The sequence below is a fragment of the Epithele typhae genome (genome assembly GCF_022376455.1).
Source record: "Epithele typhae strain CBS 203.58 chromosome Unknown BXZ73scaffold_9, whole genome shotgun sequence".
In the NCBI taxonomy this organism is placed as follows: domain Eukaryota; kingdom Fungi; phylum Basidiomycota; class Agaricomycetes; order Polyporales; family Epitheliaceae; genus Epithele; species Epithele typhae.
The window spans coordinates 651410-664857 of record NW_025954200.1 but is presented as its reverse complement, the minus strand read 5'-3'; the positions used below and the strand labels follow the sequence as shown (position 1 = coordinate 664857).

At 62.0% G+C, this 13448-nt stretch overlaps 4 protein-coding genes across 4 annotated transcripts; 2 read left to right on the top strand and 2 right to left on the bottom strand.

Moving 5' to 3' along the window:
- Nucleotides 1-596: 596 nt before the first annotated feature.
- On the top strand, nt 597-2408 carry BXZ73DRAFT_98967 (uncharacterized protein; the record flags this gene model as incomplete). Its single annotated transcript, XM_048027846.1, has 1 exon — nt 597-2408. The coding sequence occupies one exon, from the start codon at nt 597-599 to the stop codon at nt 2406-2408; it is 1812 nt and encodes a 603-aa protein (XP_047880545.1).
- A 2071-nt stretch (nt 2409-4479) lies between these two features.
- BXZ73DRAFT_88753 (G-alpha-domain-containing protein) lies at nt 4480-6788 on the bottom strand (the record flags this gene model as incomplete). The annotated part of the gene is made up of 11 exons (XM_048025071.1): nt 4480-4529; nt 4593-4626; nt 4830-4912; nt 4973-5084; nt 5148-5324; nt 5381-5384; nt 5427-5445; nt 5509-5627; nt 5715-6106; nt 6133-6467; nt 6545-6788. The coding sequence occupies 11 exons, from the start codon at nt 6786-6788 to the stop codon at nt 4480-4482; spliced, it is 1569 nt and encodes a 522-aa protein (XP_047880544.1).
- Nucleotides 6789-8481: 1693 nt separating this feature from the next.
- On the bottom strand, nt 8482-10688 carry BXZ73DRAFT_88752 (cytochrome P450; the record flags this gene model as incomplete). Its single annotated transcript, XM_048025070.1, has 11 exons — nt 8482-8639; nt 8725-8863; nt 8905-9019; nt 9084-9314; nt 9377-9443; nt 9496-9746; nt 9816-9988; nt 10053-10194; nt 10248-10339; nt 10406-10503; nt 10559-10688. 11 exons carry the CDS (start codon nt 10686-10688, stop codon nt 8482-8484), a joined length of 1596 nt encoding a protein of 531 aa, XP_047880543.1.
- Nucleotides 10689-11168: 480 nt separating this feature from the next.
- BXZ73DRAFT_42725 (ribosomal protein L1) lies at nt 11169-13370 on the top strand (the record flags this gene model as incomplete). The annotated part of the gene is made up of 5 exons (XM_048019014.1): nt 11169-11365; nt 11422-11688; nt 11737-11835; nt 11903-12485; nt 13032-13370. 5 exons carry the CDS (start codon nt 11169-11171, stop codon nt 13368-13370), a joined length of 1485 nt encoding a protein of 494 aa, XP_047880542.1.
- Nucleotides 13371-13448: the final 78 nt, after the last annotated feature.

Here is a 13448-nt window from a genome sequence, read left to right as displayed (position 1 = left end):
AGATGAGTTCAGTGAGCGTAAGCGTGTGAGGTATAGTCCACAAACTGTTTTCGCGGCAGTGGGGTGTGTAAGAACCCACTAAGAAACGCGTTCCAGCTGGTTCCGTCGGCGCTCCGATAGATGAAGGCAGACTCTTAAATCTCTGTATAAATACATGGTTCTGACGCGTGAGGCACACGTGGATGACGAGGTAGATCCTGTCCAGCTGCGGGGGTTGGTAGGGAGGCGGTCAGAGCAATGCTCATGAGCTAGGATCAGCCGCCTCTTGCGTTTGGGCATCACTGCATTTCAGCGCTTTGTGCCCGTCAAGCTCAACGTTCAACCATTTACTGATCAAACCGTGCTGGGGTTTGCGGTACTTACGCAACCTAGGGGTAGACCCGCCGTCTCGCCGTCATTCTTCGGACAGCGCCAACAGGGCAGATGTCCAAGGGTTGACATAGCCATTACGCTTGCCTACATATTGGCAACGGTGTCCGGTCCCGCCTTCCCGCAGACTGCCGCCCCCGCCCTCCGCTTCCAGCATATATCACCGGCCTGGCGTGCGGTCGTCTCTCTTTTCTCTTCTCTCCGCCACCCCGCCGCTCTCTGCCCACATGCCTCCGCTATTCTTCTCCGACATGGACAGCCTGCCCCGTCCCATCCGCGCCGACATCTTCCGGTACGCCTGCACCGACGGCGGGCCCACCGGTGCCGCCCTCGCCCGCACCTCGCGCGCCGTCGCGGCAGAGACCGCGCCCTTCCGCTTCCACTCCCTCCACCTCACCAGTCTCCGGCAGATTGGCCAGCTCCTCCTCTGCCACGAACGCCTCCAGCGAACGCACACCGCGCCCGCCGCGCCGCCGCGCCGCCCCATCCCGCGCAGCCAAGCGGCGCTCGCGCACCGGCGCAACCGATCCGCATCGCCTGCCCGTGGGACCCTGCCCGCGCACCACCTGCTCCTCAACTTCCTCCCTGGCGAGTGTGACGCACCGAAGCGCGCGTGGCGCGCGTGGGACGAGTACTCGACGGGCAAGGGCAAGCAGCGCGAGGAGCTCGCGGACGACGAGCGCGCGTGGGCGGCGGCCAAGGCGTCCTGGGACGCCCAGTTCGTCGTCCTCGTCCCGTGGCTCTTCGCGCTCGTCGCGCCGACGCTCGAGACGATGGTCGTCCTCCAGAGCGTCGACCTCCCGCTCCCGTACGTCCTCGGTGTCGACGGCTTCCGCGGCTTCCCGCGCCTCCACGAGCTCGCGCTCCTCGCGAACGACAGCATGTTCGTCCACGGGGACATCCAGTGGTCTGCGACTCCGCGGGGCTCCTTTGACACAGCGCCGACCTCACGCGCGGCGTTCGACCAAACGGCGACGACGGCGACGCCGCCGCGCGGCTCCTTCGAGTCCGACAAAGCGGGAAGCATTGCCTCGCGGAGCACGGGGAGCGAGACCGCCTCCAACGCGTCCTTCCACGGCTGTGCGAAGACGTCGCTCGACTCGCGCGGGTCATTCGAGAGTGGCCGCAGGCCGTTTGGCACGCCCTCGCGCGCGGCCTCCCCCGCCCCCGAGTCGGACGTGGGATTGGAGCCGACCGCGGCCGCCTTCCCCGCGCTCACCCACCTCCACGTCGTCTACGAGGGCGCGAAGGCGACGCCCTGGGAGAAGACGCTCCCCGTGTGGAGCAGGCTCGCGCCGGGGCTCACGCACCTCCGCGTCTCGCAGGCGAGCAAGCTCGTGCCGGAGATGCTCGACACCCCGACGCTCACCATCCCCCGCGCCCACGTCCGCGCCCGCAGCGAGTCCCCGCACCCGCCCCCCACCGGCCCGCTCCCCCCGCTCCCGCCCCCGTCCCTCTCAAGCCTGGATTTGCACGCGCAGTGGCCCCCGTCGCCCCGGCCGCTCCCCCGCACGCCCCACCACGCCCGCTCCGCCCCGCTCCTCCGGCGGAACCGCCAGGACCCGACGGGGCTCTTCCCGAGCCTCCGCCTCGCGCTCGTCCAGCCGTTCGTGCGCGCGCCCGTCTCCGGCCACGCCGCGCGCCTCGAGGCGTTCGCGACCGTGCACGCGACGCGGCACGGCCGGCGCGGGACGACGATCGTCCTCCTCCGCGGGCGCGCGTTCCGCCCCGAGGCGGCGTACTGGGCGGACCGGCTCCGGTGGGCGTGGGCGGGCGCGATGTGCGGGGACGCGGCGCTCGGGGTCTGGGGCGCGCGCGAGCGGGAGGACGAGGGCGAGTGGGCGTACGAGCGGCGGAAGCGGCGGGAGGTCGCGGAGGCGAGGGAGCGCGCGAGGGCGCGCGCGCAGGAGGAGGCGAGGGGGAAGGAGGTCGTCCACCGCGGGGCGCTGGGGAAGATCAGGCTCGACGGCGTCGAGCTGTCGCTCCAGATGTTCAAGCCGTTGGCGGGGTTGAAGCGGGTTTTGTCTGCTATCGCTTGAGGCGTCTCAGAGAAGGACTTGGGAATGCAAACAGGTTTGTGTATTCTATTATGAGGAGTTGGGGACGTTCGGACATATCGGACTGGCTTTCTCTCCGGACCTGGAAATTGTACTTGTACGCTTTCGGTACGATAAAATCTCACTATGTCGTGCAGTCTCTCATTATTTACTAGTAGCTAGAAGAACGCATAAAGTGACTCACCGTGATCGACTTCAAGGACTCCCCAAGTTGCAGTAACTCAAACCTCACCGAATGTCCTTTCGCTTTTGTCGCATTAACCGTTCCAAGTACCGCTTATATTCGAGGTTCCTGTGGTGTAGGCAGGATGCTTGCGGTCTGTTGGATGTAGTGGTTAGGGAGCGCAGGTCCAAGGCGTCTGTTCAGGGTCGGCGGTATACCAGATTACCGTGGCAGGTTGCTTCCAACATCTTTCAACCACGACCTTCTTTAGCAGCGAGCAGAAGCCCAGAAAACCCGACTCGGCCATCGCGTAAGGTGCCGAGCCTCGTCAGTGTTCTGCTGCATAGATGACGTTCGCTCGCAGGAAATGCTGCTCGAAATTTCGGATGCATTGGCCAGCGAGAGCCTGTTCGCGGCGCGTCAATTACGAGCGACTCGGTCCAAGTATTACCGTGACAGAGCCATTGCAGGGTTTTCTCCAGACGTGTGCGTCGCACACGCGGTCCGTGCATGTCTTCTTTCATAGGTGGCTGCCAAGTCCACACCTATATATGCTTTACACGGTAAGTGCCATCGTTGGTATGCCACGCCGTCGCTCATACCATGACAGTACGGCGTGTCCACAATTCAAGCAACGGCGTGCCACTCGCGCAAAGCCCCGGCGGGCGGCTCGTCGCGGGCCGCATGGTGACCGTCCACCGGAACGAGGCTCTGCACGTACGGTGGACGGCTTCTGGGACGGCGGCGAGGTGGAGGTGCCGGACGGTTCCCCGCGTGTTCCATATGTGCGTGACCGCGGGCTCTCCAGACGGTTTCAAGGGGCCGTACCGATGCGCTGAGTGGATGCGGGTGGCGCGAGAAGATGCCGAGGGGCCGCCGACGGTGAAGACGTTGGCTGCTCGGATGGCGACGCAGAGCGCGTGTGCGGCGGCTCGAACCTCCGACCGTGTATGACAATTGCCATGTCTGTTTGCATCGGAGAACCAGCCCCCTCCCCCAGTTCGAAAGGGATGGCGTGGCTCGATACGCCGTCTTCCAAGTCTGATTCTATTGTTCAAGTACACGCATACCGTCGGAAGAGGCGGACGCGGAATAAGATGCTCATCGGGGATACAACACGTAGTACATCGTACAATTCTCAGCAGTGGGGTGCACCGACAGACCGAGGGCAAGTAAGTGCATACAGTAAGCACCGGAGCGCTGGCAGGAATCGGCATTAAGCTAGGTGCTGGAGCTCGAGGGGTCAGGGAATGGCGTTAAAAAGTCTAAGCGTACACGGGACTGGACTGGGAGACGAGGATAAATAAGTGCGTGGGAGAGGGGATAGGTCCACAGGTCCACATCGACGGCGAGCGAGTGTGTGGGAGACACTTTAAAGAGCCAGGGTCGGGGAGAGAGCCTACGACGGGACGCCAGATGATGTCCGGCGTCGCGTAGCGACCACAGAAGCAGAAGCTGACGGGAAAAAAAATAGCCGGTTCCGAAAACTAACGCGGCGGATGCTGGTCGAATACAGAGGAGCAGAGAACGGTATCTGTGCATGCCAAAGCGGCGGGCGGCGGGGACGTCGTAGGAAGCCTGGCTATATACAAGTGCTCCGATAAAGATACACTAACACGGTAATAAGGAGAGAAAGAGGAAACGAGACGCCTGACGTGGCGAGAATTGAACGGCGGCGAGAGTGAGTCGAGGTACAACATTGATTGACAGCAGCGGAAATGCGGGTCGGGTGAATTATGGGGTGCATCGGTATCATCATCGCGCCCATTTGGTATGACACGGAGATCAGGGCAGCGAGGTGGGCATCGCACGTCGTGAGAAGTAGAAAGATGATGTGGTAAGTGGTGAGCGGGCGGGCGAAGCACGGGGGGGTGAAGTCCGAATCCTCGCCTACAGGATGTCGGCATCCTTGAGGTGGTTCCGCTGGATGCCTTCGCGAACTGCGGGTGAGAGAAAAACGCGCGTTCAGGATGGTGCCGTGAGTGGAGTGGGTGGGTACGCACCAGCAGCGACTTGGATCGCAGTCGCTTTCGTGTCCTGTTGGAAAATTAGCTCACGTCCCGTACAGGCGCGACATCAAGTCTGGGGAAGCGCCGCAGGGCCAGGGGTGACGGCGACCGGAGCGGGCGCATAGCCCCCGCAAGAGGTGAAAGTGCGGGAGCGACGGGGTCTTGGCGAAATGAACGCACAACGCTCCGGGCTGCCAGCATCCCGGATACAAGGGAAGAGAAGACACGTACTACGACGGACGTGAGATACGAGTAGAACCCGCGCTGTTGGGGAGAGTGCTTGACAAGTGTGTCCCTGAACTGCTGTCTGAAGTCTGTACCATGACCACATGTCAGCAACGGTAGGACTGATTACACAGGAGACAGCGACGTACACTTCGCCGCAGTAGGAGCGTCGTTCACGCGGTCACCGTATGTGGGGATGTAGTCGACTACGCGGACCCCGCGGGTGAGCTTCTTCTGCAGAAGATCACACTTGTTCAAGAACTGTGGAGGGACGGTGGGTGTGAGGTTCCTACTAAGGTTAAATTGCATGAGTGGGGCACTCACGAGAATAAGCTGCACGTTCGCCAGAAGCTTCGTAGAGCAGACGGCCTTCCAGAGCATGATGCTGTCCTGCAAACGGTTCACACGTCGGTCCTCCGCGAGCTGTTCGTCGAAGCAGCTAATCGGCGCAAGGAAGATGATAGCGTTGATGTCGTCGAAGTACGGATACCATGCGTGTCGCTGCGAAAGGGAGACAAGAGGTCAGGTATGGGGTCCGGCACGGTCGGAGGTAAAACGTTGCTTACGAGAGAGCGGGCGCCGCCGACGTCGTAGATCAGTCACTCGCGCCCGGCTTCCGAGCCTTGCACGACAGGAACGCGATGAGGGCGGGCCAAGACGCATTGAATTGAAAGGACAAACATACCCTTCTCGAAAATGAACCTGTGCTCCTGCACGCCCATGGTTCGCAACCGTGCTCGCACGACGTCGTCATCTGACGGTTCGTAGTCGAACTGCGTGATCCGTCGCACATCGTTGAGGAAGCTGCCCGGCGCGTCAGCACGTCACACAGACCGCTCGCGGCTCCACCCCAGGGCGCATACAGCGGACGAATGATGGAGGAGGACTCACAAACCAGGGCCTTCGTCAGGCCACATCCCCCGGTGGTGGAGCACCGCACGCACGACCGAGTCCTGCCACAGCGCCCACATGTCCTCCGCGCATGCCGCAATCACGTCCGCCGCCTCCTGGACCGTCGGAAGCTCGTCCATCTGGTCCGGCTCCTCGTCTTCCCGGCCCACGTTTGACGGCCTGCTCGCCAGCGACGATCGGCGGGGCTGTGTGCCGCAAACACGTCGCGGATGGAATGAGGCCGGAGGGAAGGTGTGAGAGCGCAGATTGGCACGTACCTGGCGAGGCTCGTCGATGCTCCCTCGTCCGCCGCGGACTCTGCTTAGCGCAGACTTCCACCCGCTCCGGCTGGTGACCGCAAACTCCTTCATGCGGGCCGCGTTGCCCGCGGTCTTGGGCCCCCGGCCCACGGCGCGACTGCGCCCCCTGAGCCGCCAGTGTCGACTTCTTCTCCGGACGCGGCACCCAGGGTCTTCTCGAGCGTGCGCTGGACGCGGCTGAGGGGCGCGAGGCGCTGCAGAAGTGAATAGTGGAAGTCGGTGAAGGGGCCCGACGCAGTAGGGGGGTTGAACGACGCCTTGTCGACGTCCTCGTCGTCCTCGTCGATCGGGACCGTTTCGTCAATTCCGGGCAGCTCCTTGGCGAGGACGCGCATGATCGTCGTCGCGGAGCGGACGAGGTTGAGGTGGATGACGGCGCGCCAGGCGGCGCGCTCGGCGAGGAAGGACGACCGCGCGTACGAGAGCTGGAAGTCTGCACGGCGGACATGCGCGGAGTGGAGGTCAGAATCTGAATGCGAGGACCGATCGGAGATACTCGAAAGTACGCACTCTTCACCGTCGTCGACTTGCCGCTTTCGCTCTGGCCGAGGAGGAGGACCTTGATCGGCGGCTTGCGCCTCTTCATCGCGAGCCGCTCCGCCTTGAGCTCAGAGTCGATCTGGTCGTTGACTCGGCGTGCCTGTGCCTCCGCCTGCTCGCGAGCCCATCGCTCGGCCGGAGACTCGTTGGGCGGGGGCTGAAGGGCGGCGGTGAGGGGGTCGGGGGTCTCCACGTTGCGTTCGACCTTGCTCATGGTGGGTGGGACGCCGTGCAGGGCGCAAGGAGGTGATGGAAGGAAGGGGGACGGACGGCGCTAGGAGGAGAGGGCGGGGGCAGGGTGCGAAGACTGGTCGGACGGGCTGTGGGCCGCATTTCAGAGGGCAGGACCTGGCAGGGACCGCACGGCGGGTGATGGGAACAGCTTCGGAACCCAGAGCCTGATGATGTCGGCGGATCGCCCGGGCGCGCAGTTGCCGCCGCCCGGCACTGGAAAACGCCTGCACGCTGCGCGCGGTGTCGGGCTGCTGTCGAGCCCTACATACGACACATCTTTTGTCTACAGGGTGGTCTGCCATCGTTCCAGCACTTGTGGCGATATCCGGGGCGGATGGGTCGCGCCGGCCACGGAGGACTGGAAAAGGAAAGGCGGAATCGAGGACAGGCTCGGACCTATCTCCTGTGTCCGCGCCGGCTGAGTAAGTGGATAGTGCCGGGACCGAGTGTCGATGATGGGTAGCAACTCGACCCGCGCGGCCACACGACCTCTATCTTGCTTAGGTTCTATCTTCCGCAACGCTCGACCGCGAGCAAGCGCTGTCGCACGTGCGCACGCTCTCTTTTAGGCAACGTCTTTGCCGTGTTAGGGAAGAGTGATGTCATGGGGCGTCTGGATGCGGACGAGAGATCGTTCCTCGACGCTCTCGTTGAACGCTCGGGGCTCAGGTCAGAGAGTCCCACTGCAGAAGACTGTAGATGGCCGGCCTTCTGGAACCCACACCCGTGAAGAAGCGTGGAGAAGCGTCCACGAAGCGTCTTTCAGCTTGTACAAGTCGTCTTTGTCCTTTTTGATCAACTTTAGTACAGCACACGGGATCTTCTCGCGTTTAGAGCTCGTCAGAAATGATGAGCTTCAGCCGTACCTGAGCAATCTAGACCTCCCTGGCTCATTTTGTGTCTCGTAAGCACCCCTCGTATGCCTCTAAACACGGATCAGCTAGTAAGCACATGCGCTAACTCATCTAACCCGGGACAGCCCGCGCAGGCGTCCGCAGAAGGAGGGGGAGGAGTCCTGAGTCCGTGCTCCTATGTGGGGCAAAAAAGGCCAAGGCCGCCCTAATCAACCCTCGACCTGTCCTGCACGGCTCTGCAGGCTTCCCACATCCATCATGCCCATCTCTTGATGAACATGCTAAACAGGGCTTGTACGTATGTCGATATGAGGTGTGGGCTCCGCAATCGCGCGGGTAAGGAACGGCTGCAGATATTAATTTAAGTTCCAAGGCTGTCGGGACGCCCTTTTGTGTTTCTGCGCTCTCGGAAATATCAACGCACACCAAGTACTGCTCCGTGTCCTCACCGGTATCATCGATGCCGACGGGAAAATGCCCACGTCGAGCGTCCACGGACTTGGTGTCTCGAGCACGTAGTCAACGCAGCATTGCACCCTGCGCCACCAGGAACGACATCACTATGGTTCCCCTCCACATCTCCGGACGATCAGACGGTCGACTTCGCGCCGGTCCACGGTGCCGCCGTCCGGATGCACATGCAAGCCGGGCATGTCCCGGATTGCATGACTCGTCCAGCACAGCGGGTGCTGAGAGCAACGCCCGCCACAGGGGGCGGATGGAACTCACTTGCAAGGGTCGAGGAAAAAGGGAAAATGTGCATCGAATCCGAACGTCTATGTCTATCTTGGGCATAAATACTCCCCGGAGACTCACGGATCACCGCCCGTCGGACAGACGGGTGACGTTGAGGAACATCTCCGGCTGCGAGCGGTCGTAGCTCGTGCTCGGGTAGGACACCGGCGCGAAGTTCCAGACGATCGGCTTGGACGAGCGCTCGAACTTGAAGGCGCTGACGAGCGTGGCGAGGATGACCTCTGCGCGGCGGCGTCAGACGTCAGCGACGAGACGGAAGTGGGGAAGGAGGAGGTCGGGAGGGGAAGGGAAGGGGAAAGGACGCACTCATCTCGAGCTGGGAAAACTTGAAGCCGACGCACGAGTGGCCCCCGCTGAGGAACGTGGTCAGGTGGGAGTAGATGCCCGGGATCCGCGCGTCCTCGACCGTCTTCGGGAGCGGCGCGAGCCAGCGCGCGGGCCGCCACTCGTGCGCGTCGTCCCCCAGATCGCCCGGCTCGTGTTGACCGCGCGCAGGTTGAGGAACATCGGGGAGCCCTTGGGCACCGCGATCTCGCTCACCATCGTCCCGTCGCGCCCGCGCAGCGGCTCGGACAGCGGCAGCACGGTGTCCGCGACGGCTCTGCGGCGGTTTGAGAGCGGTGAGCGACGAGACCACGGCGAGAGGAAGGGGGAGAGGGACTGACGTGCGGCCGACGAAGCCGACGGGCGCCCACAGACGGAGGGTCTCGCGGCAGATCGCGTCGAGGTAGGGGAGCGCCATGACCTCGTCGAAGGGGATCTCGTCGCCGTAGGTCTCCTGCGCCGCGTGGACCTCGTTGCGCAGCTGCGTCTGGGCGCCGGGGTGCTCGGCAAGGAGCTGGAGGACGTGCGCCATCGCGTTCGAGGTGGTGTCGACACCGGCTACGATGAACGTCCTGGGAGGCGGTGGTTGCGTTAGTCATGTGGGTGTATGCGCGCGAAGCGCGACAGAACGTACGCCATCTGTGCCAGGAGCTCCTCGTCGGTGAGCTTGTCCGCCTGAGAGGCCATGAGGTTCTCCCTGACTGCATCGCGCTCAGCGACAGGTGCGGCATGAGAGGGCGAGATGCGACTCACGCAAAATGCTCATGACGTCCTTGCCCTCACCAATGTTGTGCATCAGTTCCTGGTCTCCGCCGTCTATCGCCGCCTTCTTCGCCTCGAAGATCGCCTTGGATTTTTCGTACACGGCGTAGGTGAGCACCTTCATACGCTGCACCTTGCGGTCCGGCACGTAGTCGAGCAGCTTGCGCCGGAACTCTGAGGGCCCGAGGTACTTGACAATGGGCAGGAAGATGCGGACGTGTGCGATATCACCGAAAGCCGGACTGCATGAAGGAACAACACAGATTAGCGGGTCTAGGGACGAGCAGAGAGGCAGCTGGGAAAGCACGCACACAAACTGCTTGACGGCCTCCGTGTACTCGTTCTTCGTCTCCTCGACGAGCGGGTCGAACGAGTGCCCCAGCCCGCCCTGGCCGACGATCTCGAGCGCCGCGCGGCCCATCCATGCGACCATGTCCACTTCGGTGGTGGTGTTCTGCACCTGCGCGGAGATCGCGTTCCGTAGCTGTGCGGGTTTCACAAGTCACCGTCAGCTGCGAGACGACCCTCCTTAGAACGCGACAACAGACCTTCCCGGCTATGGAATAGAAAGTCGGCGTTATGCCTCGCAGATACGCGGCGTTGAACACGGGCGTGAGCATCTTGCGCTGCCGTTTGTGCTGAACGTCGAAGGTGGAGAACAACCCGGGGCCGAGGAGCAGCTGGCCGAGTCTGTGGGAATCCGTTGTGAGTGCAGCTCGGACAGGGCAGGAACAGATGCTGACACTTCGGAGGGTTCTCCGCGGCTGTAGCTATCCTGATCCTTGACGAGAATGCTGTGCATGGCCTTTGGATCTGCGATTTGCAGCAGCTTTTTCTAAAAAATAACAAGAGGTAAAATTCAGTGTGAGCCGCACTAGACACATCACAAGAAAAGACCGACGCCGAGGAACGATTGGAATTTGGCGGCAGGACCGTACGTCTCGACCATGTCGCGGACAAAGTCCCAGTTATTGTGGTCAAAGAGCTGAAGCATGTGACCTGACACACGAAGATTCAGTTTTCGAACCACGATATTCAGAGCTGGAAGACGTACCGGCCCAAATTGATCCCGGCGCAGGGCCGGGAATGTTGTCGAACGGGGACGCGACAAAGAAGTTGTGCACGAGACGCCAAAAGACGAAGCCCACGAGCGCAAGCGCAGCGAGGACCAGCGTCGAGGCCATGGCTACTGCGGCTTGAGGGCAAGAAAAGACAAAGACTGGCGCATCTCCAGATCGGCATGGTACTTATATATATATACATGGATAGCGTGTGCCGTCTGATCGACGTTAGGGGGAAAGTTGATGCGTGAGTGCGCTCTGGAAGGTGAAGGTAGGCACGACCGGGAACGCGAGCATGCAGCGGTGCAACAGGTGAACGGGGGTGCGTTTGGTTTCTGAGTCTGAGTCCTGACACAGCTGTCGCGATAGCCACCCAGACAGCCAGTGGATCGACACAGACGATCAAGTTGCACAGGTCGCCACAAGTTGATCTTGAATGGTCGCCATGTTCCAGGCACCCGGGCCGTCCACGGCACAGACCCTAACCTTACATCTCCCACGTGATCTCAAGATTTTCGGACTCTGTGCCAGGCTTGTGCACAGACGCAGCTCAGTGGCGCATGTCGGCGGACCGCTGCTTTCCCTCCTCTCCCCTCCCCTACGATGCCTAACACCCTCATCGACGAACGAGTCTCTTCGGCGCAATGCAAGAAGGCCGTCGAGGCTCTTCTCGCGCATGCGACAAAACACGAAGAAAAGCAGGCCGAAACCCAGCTTCTGGGCAGCAAGGAGCAAACCGTATGGCTTGTCGTGAACACGAAAGTCATGCACCCGGAGAAGAAGATAAAGCCAGCACGGATGTATGTCCTTACTCCTTTCTCATATTCCGTTCAGCATTGTGATCCCAGTCATGCAGACCGGTGAAGTTCCCTATCGTCGATCCCCGCACCACCCCGATCTGCCTCATCGTGAAGGACCCACAACGGGAGTACAAAGACCTCATTGCCGAGAAGGGCATCAAGTTCATCTCACGTGTTGTCGACATCCGGCACCTGAAGGGCAAGTGGAAGCCGTTTGAAGCACGCCGACTGCTGCTCAAGGAGAACGGGCTATTCCTCGCGGACGAACGCGTCGTGCCCTTGCTGCCTGCGCTGCTCGGTTCAATCTTCTTCAAGGCGAAGAAGTGGGTCCTTCTCTTGTTTGTTCCTCGCGTTTGTTGAGGGTTCTCCAGACAACCCATCCCTGTCAATATCACGCGCAAGGACCTCAAGGGCGAACTCGAGCGCGCGATTTCCTCCACCTACTTCCATCAGAACCAGGGAACTTGCACGTACGTCTATGTATCTCATGTGGCTCGCCCTCTTACATACACTAATCCGGGTATACGTGCCGTCCAGGTCCATCAAGATCGGCACCGTCTCCCAAAAGCCGGCACACGTCCTCGCTAACCTTCTCACCGCGCTTCCCGAGGTCGTCAAGCACATCAAGGGTGGCTGGGACAACGTCCAGAGCCTCATGGTCAAGACGAACTTCTCGGCAGCGCTCCCGGTTTGGCAATGCGACCTCGGCACCGGCGCGGGCGGACGCTGGGAGGGTCTCATGGATGTAGTCAGCGAGGATGAGGATGCGAAGATGGACAACGACGAGGGCGAGGCGGACGAGATGGAGGTCGAGGTCGAGGAACCCCCGCCGCCCGCGAAGGGCAAGGGCAAGAAGCGCGTGGCCGAGGTCGAGGAGGAGAAGGAGCAGCCGAAGAAAAAGGCCAAGGCTACGACGGCAGGCGAAGACGTACCAGTGCCGAAATCGAAGAAGGCCAAGTCGAAGGCCGCGGACGCGACGCCCGCTCCCACCGCTTCCACCTCTGACCCACCTCCCGCGAAGACGAAAGAAAAGAGCAAGCCTGAGGCCACCAAGCCCCCTGCACCAAATGCTCCCCCACCGGTGTCAGAGCCCGCCAAGAAGAAGCGCCGCAAGTCTGGAGTCGAGACCGAAGTTGAGGCGGTACCGGCACCTCCGCTCGCAGTGCCTGAGGCGGCCCCAGAGAAAAAGGAGAAGCGCAAGCGCAAGAAGTCGCAGGTAGCATCGGATGACCAGCCACCCGCGCCGACTTCCGCCCCCACCCCTGCCCCTGCTGCCGCCGAACCCATCACCGACGCCGTGGTACCAGTGAAGAGGGAGAAGCGGAAGAAGGCTCGCGCAGCCGCAGCCGCCGCAGCCGCCGCTGCTGAAAACGCCTCCGAAGGCCCATCGGTCGTCGTTCCTGCGCCAGAGCCTGAGCCCTCGACCCCCGTGCCTGCGGCGTCCAAGTCCAGGAAAAGGAGGGGTCGCGCGGCCGCGGTCGACTTCCTCGAGGATGGCGCGGCGGCTACTCCTGCGACTGCGTCGGGCGCGAAGGTCCCTCCGAACACGCCCGCCGAGGGGTTGGCGACGGAAACGCCGGCGAAACGGAAGAAGAGCAAGGCGATCGCGAGCGTGGATACCCCGGTTTCGACCGCTATCGCGAAGCTCGCTGTCGAGGGCGAGGAGGAGGTGCCGAAGTCGAAACGGGAGCGGAAACCGAAGGGGAAGAAGGTGAAGCCGGGTGAGGGCGCAGGCGAGGGCGAGGGCGAGGGCACAGATGCGCCTGCTGCGGAACCCGCGGCGACGGCTGATACAGAGAAGGCGGTGGAGAAGAAGCGCAGGCGTAAGTCGAGGGGCGGGGCGGATGCGGATGCTCCAGCGGCGACGGTGTCTACGGACGAAATCAAGCAGAAGATGGCTGCGTCAGGCGTAGAGAAGAAGAAAGGGAAAGTACTGGCGGCGAAGGCAGGCGCGTCGAAAAGTGCCAAGGAGGAGGTGCTGGGAAAGAAGTCGAAAAGGCTCTGAGATCTGGGCTTTTGTAGACTTGCGAGTTCGCGATTGTCTGCGTTGGGTGTAGTCACGCCTTCTAGTATCCGTAGATGC